The sequence below is a fragment of the Bufo bufo genome, chromosome 3, assembly GCF_905171765.1.
Source record: "Bufo bufo chromosome 3, aBufBuf1.1, whole genome shotgun sequence".
Taxonomy (NCBI): domain Eukaryota; kingdom Metazoa; phylum Chordata; class Amphibia; order Anura; family Bufonidae; genus Bufo; species Bufo bufo.
Window position 1 is genome coordinate 392,890,732 of NC_053391.1, and position 12,559 is coordinate 392,903,290.

The 12,559-nt window shown below is 39.5% G+C and overlaps 1 protein-coding gene across 1 annotated transcript in view; it reads right to left on the reverse strand.

The window, feature by feature from the left end:
* Window positions 1-2,254: 2,254 nt before the first annotated feature.
* Window positions 2,255-12,559, reverse strand: part of TMEM132E (transmembrane protein 132E) — a 484,064-nt gene continuing 473,759 nt past the window's right edge. The window contains exons 7-9 of the mRNA XM_040424795.1: window positions 10,768-11,047; window positions 7,856-8,047; window positions 2,255-3,847 (exon numbers count right to left, since the gene is read on the reverse strand). Of these exons, the coding sequence (XP_040280729.1) occupies window positions 2,777-3,847; window positions 7,856-8,047; window positions 10,768-11,047 (1,543 nt within the window). The 3' untranslated portion in view covers window positions 2,255-2,776. The remainder of the gene's footprint in view (window positions 3,848-7,855; window positions 8,048-10,767; window positions 11,048-12,559) is intronic.

Here is a 12,559-nt window from a genome sequence, read left to right on the forward strand (position 1 = left end):
TTGAGACTACCACCACAGATCAGAAGATAATGCCACATCCTATTGAAAACCCTTAAAAAAAAAATGGTATGAAATTTTAGAACTTCAAAAAAATATTTCACCAACATGATTATATATCGCTAAGAGCATCTTCATCAGTGGGTGTCCAAGTATCCCCACTATCTTTGTTTTCAGCTCCAGAGCTCACAGAATAGATAAGGAGTGATAAATGATGCTTACAGAAAGGCAGTAGGCGCCTGTGATGTTCAGAAGCAGTTTAGAAGCAGTTATTGCATCAGGCTCAGGATCTTAGGTAGCTCTGACATGCTGCCCTTCCTCTAAGCTGTCTTCTTTGTCTCTGTTACCAGGAATGGGATCTTGCCTGGCATCAGGCAGTGGACTGCAACTTAGGTGGAAGTGAGATCCCTCTTGGACATGACTTTAATTCACATGTCAGGTAAATACTGCATAAGAGAATTACCTACTTTCTTCATTCTGATGCCTGAGACCATATGGAAAGTACTGTAATTAGAAAAAAATGTACACATGGCACCACATAGTGCATAAACTGTGACTGTAAAGAAAGGATTAAGGGATCTGAAAACATGCTCACCTTGTAAGGTTGTGCAATTGAGGCACAAGGCTGATCAGACATACAGAGTAGAAATCTTCAGCTGCACCCATGCATGGATTGGGACATCCACGATGACCGATTGACTAATGCAAAATTTCATACAGGAAAAGAAGTCCACTCGGCAACGCGTTTCAATGTGGGCATCACTTCTTCCTTGGGCCATAAACATACCTATATATATATATATATATATATTCTGAGGAAGATTTAATGCCCATATCAAAACGTGTTACCGTGTGTACTTAGAGTTTTCTCTTCCTATATGAAATGTTACCATATGGAGAGGCTAGCATTTGTGACCAGTTCACATGGTGTAGTGCTGTATGGCCCAATATCTTAGGGACATACTTAAAGAAAGTCGCCATGAAGTTGGCAGTTTGACAAAATGTATACTAAGAAAATTATGTTCAGTCCATGTGTTCTTCTACAACAGACTGCTAGATTTTGTACTTAGAAAATTGTTGGGCAAATATGCCAGATCTGCCCTTGCATAATTTTTCCCCTTCAACAGATTTATCATAAGGGTGTGTGCCCTGCTGAATTTGCTGCTTCGCTGAAATTTATACCTGAAAATGTCTTCTAAGTATAAAACAAAAAAAAGCAGACGCAACTTTGGTGCACTGCCAAACTTTATTTTTCCCATATATTTCTTAAAGGGAAACATTTGACATATATGGTGGTTAAATTCAAGACATACATGTCTTATATAAAGAGAACTCTCAATGCACCCATTCATCCTGCTTGGGAACGATATACTGCAACAAATGTGTCCCCTGATATTAGAAGATGTGCACTGTCCTCCATACTTGGTGGCATCTGTAGCACCACTAGTCCATTAACACAGGTGAGTGGTCTTCTGCCAATACACTCAATGCACTTGTCCCAAAAAAGCAAAAAATAAATGAAATTAAAAAGGCAGTAGTCCTATGGTGTTAAGGATCCATCAGAGTATTAATGTCTTATTACTTTGAAAATATATAAATCACATCCTGGTAAACTCAAAATTGGAAATAAATGCATGTTCGCATATAATAAAATGAAGATACATATACAAGGTTTAGGGTCTGTTTGAAGAAATCCTACTACAAGAACTCTTCAGACTGAATGTCACAAGACTGAAACACTGACTCATAGAATCAAGGATTCATTTTTGAATGGATTAGCTGACTTCAAATTTCCTAAAGAAAAAAAAAGTTTCCATTTGCAACAATTAAATATAGTCAATATGTGTGGTGACATGACAAGCAAAATGCTGTGTCTCGAAATGACCAAATAAACCCTAAATATTCTGATTTAGCAAGCATGTGTGAGTAACACAAATATTAGCTGAGCTCTTACCTCTTATAATAACCAAATGCTAGGAGTTGGTAATTTTGTGCATATGTTTATGCCATTAATATAGGGCTAGACCTCTTAGTACCAACCCATTCATAGATGGCTACTCTCCCACAAAATGTTCTGCCACAACATCACTCATATAAGCAATTTATGAACTACATTAACTGCTTAAATCCCCTGAGAAAAATCTTGTCACATTTGAGGTGCTTTTTGAATAGCTTAATGTTGAACACATTCACATATTTTATATACTGTATAATTGGTAAGAACATATTCATGTTAACGAAAGGTTATGTTTTAATTGTTTCCACTTGTCTCTAAAATCTACTCTTGCATTCAGTTTCATTAGTTTGATGGTCATCGATAACTTGGATTACTTTTTACCATGTTTTTGTTTAACAAAAACAATTTTTCCAGTTCTGTTTTTGGGTTCTTCAACCTTTTATCTGGAACTTAAGAATGGTATATACTTTACTTATGTAATACATGAAGCGGTTTGGTATGCAGGAGGCCTAGTAATGCTCACATCTCCATCTCAAAGAACAAAGAGACATAGGTAGACAACATGCTCCCTTCTCTTAGATAAATGTGCATGTGTTTTGAATAAAAGCGAAAAAGAGAAAGAAAGACAAGTCAATGTCTTAAGTGACTATTGGTATGATGGAAGGAAAAGAGGTGAGTGGCAGTGTGTAGGTTTGAATACATTAATATAGAGACATAAGAGGGAACATTATCCCGTTCTTGTGTTTTGCAGGAAACAGCAAACCTAATTGGTGCATGTTTGCCCATCTTGTCCATTACAATACGTCCAACAAAACGCTAAGGCTATGCCATGTCTCTGACCCTCCTGATATAGTCTCTGAGTTCATGTTGGTCTCTTAGTCCCATATCTCGGCAAACCCACTCAAGATCACATTCTTCTGCTCCTGGTACTGCATCATAAACACTACCTTCACTTGGCAAACTAGTAAAGGTAGTAAACTTAACTCGCTTGCGTTTGGATGTTGGAGAAGAACTTAAAGGGTCCTCACTTGCTTCTCTACTAGAACCACCACCACCAGAGGAGCCATCTCCACGTCCATGAGACTGACTTTGTACACTAGCCTGAGAACTGCTGTTACTGCTACTTCCTCTTGCTTCTCCTCTACAGCAAGAAGAATGATGAGGTGGCAGAGTTCCTGCTTCTAAGGGATTTCCAGGACTTTCAGGTTGTGGGGATAATTCTCCCCGCGCCCTAAGAGGCTGTCCATTTCCAAGAAAAACCCAGTGATGAGAATGATCAGGATTAGCCTGGCCCTCTGGTGGAACCCTTTTGTGTCTGTATTTTAGAACAAACACAATGCAGTTTATAAGGAAGACCAGTATGGCAAGGCAAAAAACTCCAAGGAGAGCATACATTCCAATCTCCAGGTCTGTTAATCCTCTAGGCATTTGAGGATACACTGTAGGAATTGGTAAAGAATAATCCCCAGGAACATGTGAACTGTGCTCTTCGACTGTTGTAGATAGTGTTATCATTGATGTTGTTCCTGATATTTCTTTATTTTCTTGCACAGGTGAGTGGGCAGGAACTTCAGTCAGTAATTTCCCAGGCTCACCTTCTCCTCCTGGTTCAAGTGAGCCAAAAACAACATGAACAAGAGCGGTTGCAGTGAAAAGTACACTTTTTCGTTTAGTTTTTTGGCAGCTTTCATTAATTATCATTTCTGCTCTAAGCAAAGAGCCTGTTCCTTGCTCTTCTCCAGCAATAACAAGAGGAAAAGCACGTTCTGGGCTTACAGACACCACCTTTTCATCCAAGCTAGTGACAGCCAATGTGTAATCCTTGGGATCATAGAGTGACAATGGCGCAGAGGTTCCATCACTGAATGTGAGCCAAAGATTAAGAAGAGCTTCCTATAAGAAAGAAAATGTCATACATTAGTTGTAAACACTATAACAAACTTAATTCTGCCAATAATACACTTTTCATTCATGAATTATCAATATTGCCATGTAGCACAATGATACAGTCCTGATCAAAAGTTTAAGACCACTTGAAAAATGGCAAAAAATCATATTTAGCATGGCTGGATCTTAACAAGGTTCCAAGTAGAGCTTCAACATGCAACAAGAAGAAATGGGAGTGAGACAAAACATTTTTTGAGCATTCAATTTAATGAAAACAACGAATAAACTGAAACAGGCTGTTTTTCAGCTGATCAAAAGTTTAGGACCACACCTCCAAAAAAAAACTAAACACCACCAAAACAGAAATCCAACTTCCAAACATGAACTCAGTAATGAGTAGCTCCGCCATTATTGTTTATCACTTCAAAAATTTGTTTTGGCATGCTTGATGTAAGCGTTTCCATGAGGTGAGTGGGAATATTTCTCCAAATGGTGAAGACGGCCGCGCGAAGGACATCTACTGTCTGGAACTGTTGTCCATTTTTGTAAACTTCCCTTACCATCCATCCCCAAAGGTTCTCAATTGGATTTAGATCAGGGGAACATGCAGGATGGGCCAAAAGAGTGATGTTATTATCCTGGAAGAAGTCCCTTGTCCTGCGGGCATTGTGTACTGTAGAGTTGTCCTGTTGAAAAACTCAGTCATCACCACACAGACGAGGGCCCTCAGTCATGAGGAATGCTCTCTGCAACATCTGGACATAGCCAGCGGCCGTTTGACGCCCCTGCACTTCCCGAAGCTCCATTGTTCCACTGAAGGAAAAATCACCCCAGACCATTATGGCGCCCCCTCCACTGTGGCGCGTAGAAAGCATCTCAGGTGGGATCTGCTTGTCATGCCAGTAATGTTGGAAACCATCAGGAACATCAAGGTAAAAAAATTTATCATCAGAGAATAAAACTTTCTTCCACCTTTGAATGTCCCATGTTTGGTGCTCTCTTGCAAAGTCCAAGCAGTTCTGTGGCGTTCAAGGAGACGAGGTCTTTAAAGACGTTTTTTGTTTTTGAAGCCCTTCAGTCTCAGATGCCGTCTGATGGTTATGGGGCTGCAGTCAGCACCAGTAAATGCCTTAATTTGGGTTGAGGATCGTCCAGTGTCTTGACGGACAGCCAATTGGATCCTCCGGCTCAGTGCTGATGAAATTTTTTTGGGTCTTCCACTTGACTTTTTTGTTCCATAACCCTCAGGATCATTTAAGAAATTCCAAAAGACTGTCTTACTGCATCCCACCTCAGCAGCGATGGCGCGCTGTGAGAGACCCTGCTAATGCAGTTGAACAACCCGACCATGTTCAAAAAGGGAGAGTTTTTTTGCCTTTGCCATCACAACGTGTGACTATCTGACAGAAAATGACAATGAATCCACATCTTTGCACAGATTTGGCCTTTAAAAGGCATGTGGTCCTAAAATTTGGATCAGCTGAAAAACAGCCTGTTTCAGTTTAATCGTTATTTTCAATTAATTAAATACTCAAAAAATGTTTTGTCTCACTCTCATTTCTTCTTGTTGCATGTTGAAGCTCTACTTGGAACCTTGTTAACATCCAACAATGTAAAATATGATTTTTTGCCATTTTTCAAGTGGTCTTAAACTTTTGATCAGGACTGTATTAGGTAGTGATGAGCGGCAGGGGCTATATTCAAATTCGTGATATTTCACAAATATTCGTCATATATTTGAAAATTCGAGATTATTTTCTCGATTGCGAAAAATCACAATGTAATATTCGCTTAATGCGCGCGAAATACAGGCGTGGGTGACTTTTGCTACATTTTCAAAGCTGCTGGAAGTTTCCTGAGACTAGAGAAAATGGTTGGCACAGCAGAACATTAAAAATGGCTTTATATGCAGTTAGAGTGCTACAATATATTCGTGATTGCGTGGCACAGTATGTGAAACTTCACATTTTAGCAGGTCTGCATGTATGTATGGACAGCAGAACCTATCACACTACTTAACACTGCACTGCAACAGTACACTATATCAGGATATAACCTACTCTGACTATCTCCCACTAACTAACTATATGTATTATTTATATAAGCTAACTGACTGACTATCTAATGTAATGACACAGTAAAGCACAGAGCACAGCAATAACACTGCTGTCTCTCTCAGAACTCCATAAAACTACAGAAAATGGCTGCTGGGGAGGTTCTTATATAGTAAGGGGTAGGCAACTTTCCTATTGGTTGCTAGGGATGTTGCTAAGCTCAAACAAAGACATTGCAGCCTTCTCATTGACCCACAAGCAAGAAAGGGAGGTTACTGATGGAAAAAAATCTAGAATATTCTCAAATTCTCAAAGTGCCGATATTCGCGATTCGAATATTTGTGCCCAACACTAATATTAGGCTTGAATATGACAGATGAGTTTGCCCATTCTCTGAGGGTTAGGCCAGGAGTAGGTAGTGGCCAACAAGAGCACCATTAAAAGAAAGGGGGAATTTAATGCTTTAACTTTAAATTTCTTCTTAATCCAAATGGACACTGTAAGGCTAGGTTCACATCTGAGTTGCGAACTTTGGCACTATGATTCTCTGACTGTATCTGGGACATATGCCACCTTTTGGCTGCACAAAAAATTCTACATGCAGCATTTTTTGTCCATCCGAAAGCCAGAATATATGCTGGAAAGTGGCCAGATCCCCATCGGATCCCATAATAGTTAATGGGCGCTGCACAGTGGTATCAGGCTATGCTAGATCCAGCGAACATCGACAGTCTGTTCCTCTGCTGGAACAGACTGGTGGAATTCACAGCACAGATGTGAACGCAGACTAACCAAGCTACTAATAATGCTGTTTGTTAGGGTCTGACAATTAACTGATTGACCATATCACACAGAACTTATCAGAATGGGAAGGCACATTCTGTCTGTGCTCTCATGCATCTTTTCCTAGTATTCCTGTTTCCTTTTATGCTCCAAACATTAAAGCTGCCCATACACATAAAAGTCTGTCAAATTGACCAGGCCCAGCCTACCATCCTATAGGTATGGGATGGGGGTTACACACCCTCCCTTGACAGATGATGTTAGAGGAAAGAAGAACTGGGCATGTTTTCTTGGTCTCAAGGGAGAAAAGCCTCTGTCAGAGGTATACTCTCATCTCCCCACAGAGAATACATGCCAAGCCGATAGCTATTGAAGGTGTATGGTGCACCTAAAGAGGTCTACTGGCTGGCCAATGTATGTGAGGCAGAAACGTATTTACACTGCTGTAGAATATATTGGCTCCATAAAATCAACTGAAATAAACTGAAAAAAAGTAAGTATGGTAAATTATGGCAGTATTAAAATGTGCCTTATGTGCTGTCATAGCCATAACTATTTTTAAATATACCAATAAATGTGCAAAAAATTGACTTTGGGTGTCCTGAAAATTGAAATCGACATCACAATGGTGGAGAATTAAATTTAGCACCTAGCAGACAACATTCATAGCTAATGCTATCACAGCAAAAACAACATTCTGATGGGCCCGGTATCAAAAGTGCATAAATAAAAGCATTATGTAACAGTTGGGAAATGGATATTTCTCTATAAATGCCACAAACATTTACAATGATTTAACATTTGTGTGAAGAATAGTAATGCTGTACTTATATCACTCACGCCATATGAAAATTGAAGATGAAATAGACTTTGGGACTGTTTTTCCCATTTTATACAGTAATGCTACACTTCAGAGAGCAGAACTGGTTACACAAACACTTTAATGCTGATATATTACTTTTGGGATTATATTTATCTGCTTAAAACACATTGTAACATTATAAGTGCATTTAGTGATAAAATCTTGACAAGAAAACAAATTTATACAACAATCCCGCATGCAAATTAAAACTGCTCTTTGAAATAACAGATTATTTTCATGCTGTTCACTGCAAGTGCTACATTGTAGATTATACTGTAGAAACACTCCACTTTCTTCTTGAGCGGGATCACTCACTTGTTTCGGATGTTTTAGCAGATGCTGGGCTGTTGTCTTTGCAACAATGGTGTGGCTGTTTCCTGGGCTGGCATGTAGGGAGAGGGTCAGCCCTGATATCACCTGGGCCTGGAGCTCCACGATGCTGACCTTCTCCTCAGTCACTGTAATTGTGGTTTCACCCAGCACTGCTTCCATAAGTGGAGACACTACCTGTACAGATTGAGAAGAGAATAAGATAAAGCGTGTTGGAAAGACTTACAATATCTTAATAAGCTACAGTAATTAGCAATGTGACATGTAGCAGCAAATGACTTTAGAGAGGACCACATATGTTCAGTCACTTTCCTTACTCAAGCAGTCAAACACAAGCTTGTTCTCAGGATCAGTTGAACCCCTAGCAATGGCATATCTATCAGTATGCCAAGATTGTGGAGAGTAAGGCTAGTTTCACACTTGCATTTTGGGCGTATCCATCATGGATCTGCAAAAACGGATCCGTTACAATAATACAACGGCATGCATCCATCATGAAAGGATCCGTTTGTATTATCTGTAAGATAGCCAAGACGGATCTCTCATGAACTTAATTGAAAGTCAATGGGAGACAGATCCGTTTTCTATTGTGCCAGATTGTGTCGGAGAAGAGTTTCGTCAAGCGGACAGCAAAACGCCTCAGAGGAAAACTGATGCATTCTGAGAGGATCATTTTGAATTCAGAATGCATTAGGGAAAAAAAAGTGATCCGTTTTGTACCGCTTGTGAGAGCCCATGGTGGATCTCACAAACGGAAAGCCAAAACGTGAAAGTAGCATAAGGGCTGTTTTACATGGGCCGATGCAGAGGGCAATAATAGGGAATGAATTGTTCGATCCCGATCATTGCTGATGCACAGCAGAGCAGCATTTATGGGCAGCAATCATCCCCATACAGAGACATTTTTTGTGGGCAGCACATTCCTGTTCACACAGGGCGATGTGTTTCCCACAAATAATTTTAGGTGCCACATGAGAGATGATGATCACCTGACGAACAAGTGTTTGCTGTTCATCAGGTGATCATTAGCACCAGTACACTGAACAATGATTGGGAATTATCGTTTGCAGGACCATAAATGCCAGATAATTGTCCACAACTCTGGCTTCTGTAAAAGGGCCCTCTAAGCCCATATAAAGGGAAGCCATATTTTAGCCATATAAAATGCGAATACATGACTTTCATGCACACTGCAAACAAAATACCACCTAAAAATATTGCTAGTCTTCTATATACATTGGTAGACACCGCCTACTCCCTACACTTATTGGAGAAGTACATGGCTTGTGCCTCATTTATTAAGTGTGTTAGACACAAACTGGAGAAACCGAACCTGAATAGATGAGGAGGGGTGCAATATCTATTGGCTGCCACATAAAAAGTTGTTTGAATACATCTCTTAAGGCAGTGTGATCACACCTTATAGCTTCAGTCATGCAACTTGCAATCAACATCTTACCTACATGATGTCCTTGACCTTATGCTGACTGAAGCATGAGTCACCAGTATTTACTGCCTGGGATTTATTGTACAAGTAATTTCAAAGGCAGTCAGATGACTAGTGAAACGTCTCCAAGAGAACAATACAAAAGGTCCAGTTGATCTGACTTCTTACTATCCTGAACTGATAACTATTAGCATTGGTTTTAATAATTCTGGTTATTAGCTCCCTCACATCATTAACTAGTATGTTTAATTGCCTGCTGTGTGCACTGACAGATTTCTTGATAAAGGTTTTACAAAGCTGTAGCACTGCACATAGGTGATTAAATATCCATTTATCTATTGGACTGAAGTCATTCTTCTGCTGTTTGTACAGATGATTTTGCATTACGTTCTCTGAGGCTTGCTCCCTTCTACTGCTTAAATTTCTGTGCTGTTTCCTTCTCTTCTCAAGTTGTAACTGAAGTTTTTCACTGGCATTTTCTGTTCAGGTGGAAGCCTTTGAGAAAAAAGTGTCACTTGGTGCAACTGGAGGGCTATGCTTTCTTAGACCTCGTTCTCATTTCTGGTTTTTAACTGACGTGTGCTGTCCGCATTTTCTACAGATAGCAAATGTACCCATTGAGTGGGTCAGTGAAAAAAATCAAGGAGACAAGCGCTATTTTGGTCCATGATGTGGACCAAACACACGCATTGAAGTCTATGGGTCTGTGAAAATCACAGAAAAAACACAGATAACATCCATGTTTGGTCCATGTAAGGTGTGTTTTTCCCTGACCACTGGTAGGAGATGCTTTTGAAATTAATTTTCAGCTTAGCAGTGTCCGTGAAATACGGGATATATATGGAGTGCAAAAAAATGAACACATGGACCAAACATGGATCCTTCACAGACATCTTTATGGAAGAAATATATTGGTCAAGTACAAATTAAGAAATTGTATCTGAAAGAGTGGAACTCTATGTGGGCCATTTACTATGGCTCTACGCCAATTTTCTGGATTAAAAACATCTCAAATTTGCCGTAAGTGCCCTTTCGAGAACACAATTTGTGACTCACTTTTACCTCATCTTTGCCAGTTTTCCAAAAAGTGGGAGGCAGGAGGCTCAACTTATTTAACATGTGAGCTAGAAACTGACACACATTATTCCAGAAGTCCATTCCAGTTGCTGGCTAGAGTAGATTTTAGTTCTGGTGCATGGAGAGCAGAAAATGTGACACATTTATTAAGAGGTATGTGTGTGTGAAATGCCAGTCTTAGTAGATGACTCCCTATATCTTCTCTTTCGTTATATTATGTAGATTCAGAAAAAAAAGAACGCAGATGTAGATAGAGGTTATATCCCAATATACATTATATCTAGCATTGAGTGAAAGGAAAAGATGATAAAATATATTATTGAACCATTCTTAGTAGTTGTAATATATGTAAGATACATTTGAAAACACTCACTTTAAAAATTGTTGTACCAGGTTCCCTTCCAGCCAGTGTATTACTATCAACCATTTCTGCTATTTTTGGGTCTTCCACCTGCATGAAATCATTAACCAGATCGGTAACTTCCACCATCCAGTTTGGGCCCAGCATTGTGATAACCTGGTCAGTGCCCTCAGATGAAGTGGTGTGGAACTGGGTAAAGACTTGCAGAGTGGCATGCTGGTACTGAAGAGTGCAACCCCGGTTTAACTTTCTATCTTCTTCGTCATCATCATCATCACTGTCACGTACTGACCTGCCAACAAAAGACAATCATAACATAAACCTTTGTAATAAAGCACTTTGAAAAACCTTGCCCCATAAGAAAGTTGCAAATGTTTCAGACCAAAACATTTAAAACCTTGACTTTTGATTGCATTGTAACAGGAAACCTGTTAAATTTGAATATTCAGCACATATGGTATAAGAGGAAATTCTCAAGTGTTCTTTTGTGGCAAGAAACTTTCACAATCTTATTTTCAACTAGACTTTCTGCTGAAAATATGAAAATATCATCCAAAGAATTATAACAGCTGTACAAATTGTAAAGAACAACCATAATTATAGTGCAACACATTAAAGGAGGCATCAGAGAGTGGCTCATCTTAAAGGTGTGGTGTGATATGCCATTAAGAGGACCTGTCACCACTGTGACATGCCTATTTTAAAAGCTACATGCATTGCCCATGTAGTAACAATTCAGGAACATCTATTCTTATGGCTCTATGTTGTGCCATTCCTTTATTATTTCTATTAGAAGTTATGAATGAATTGCTAGCAGTCTGCAGTAAGGGTACAGAGGGGTGGTAACAAGTCTGAAAATGGCAGCACTGATTGGATAGAGTGAGTCTGTGCAGGTACACCCCGCCAACTTGTTACCTCCCCTCTGTATCTTTACTGCAGACTGCTAGCAATTCATTCATAACTTCAAGTTGGGGAATGCATGAGGCTATTAAAACAGGCATGTCAGGAGTGATAAAAGGTCCTCTTTAAATTTACAGATGGACATTATAGACGACAACCAACCCAATAATTTATATCAGATAGGCTCTAGAGGACATAAGCATCTCCAAGCTAAACTCAGGGCCACAATCCGCGCAAATGTACTACTTTTAGGTTTTAATATTTATTTAGACCTATATAAAACTTGTACAAGAAGTTCATACAATATAGTATAAAACATATATCAATTTATAAAGTACATTACTGCCAATTATGGTAATTTTCCCTGTGCTTTAATTAATAGTAAAGGTCTTAGGTACTTTCACATTTGCGTTTTTCTTTTCCGGCATAGAGTTCCGTCCTAGGGGCTCAATACCGGAAAAGAACTGATCAGTTTTATCCCCATGCATTCGGAATTGAGAGCAATCTGTTCAGGATGCATCAGGATGTCTTCAGTTCAGTCTTTCAGCATGCTACGGTTTTATCTCCGGCCAAAAAAACACTAGTCCGAATTTTTTTCCATAGGAATGCATTATTGCCGGATCCGGCATTCAAAATACCGGAATGCCGGATCCGTCCTTCCGGTCTGCGCATGCGCAGATCGAAAAAAGTGTGAAAAAAATAAATGCTGAATCCATTTTTCCGGATGACACCGGAAAGACGGAGACGGCATTTCAATGCATTTTTAAGATGGATCATGATCCTGATCAGTCTTAAAATGCCATCAGTTGGCATACGTTTTGCGACGGCGACGGAACTGCTTTACGGTTTACTTTGCGCCAGTGTGAAAGTATTCTTATTCAGACTGTGGATGCACTGTACACTT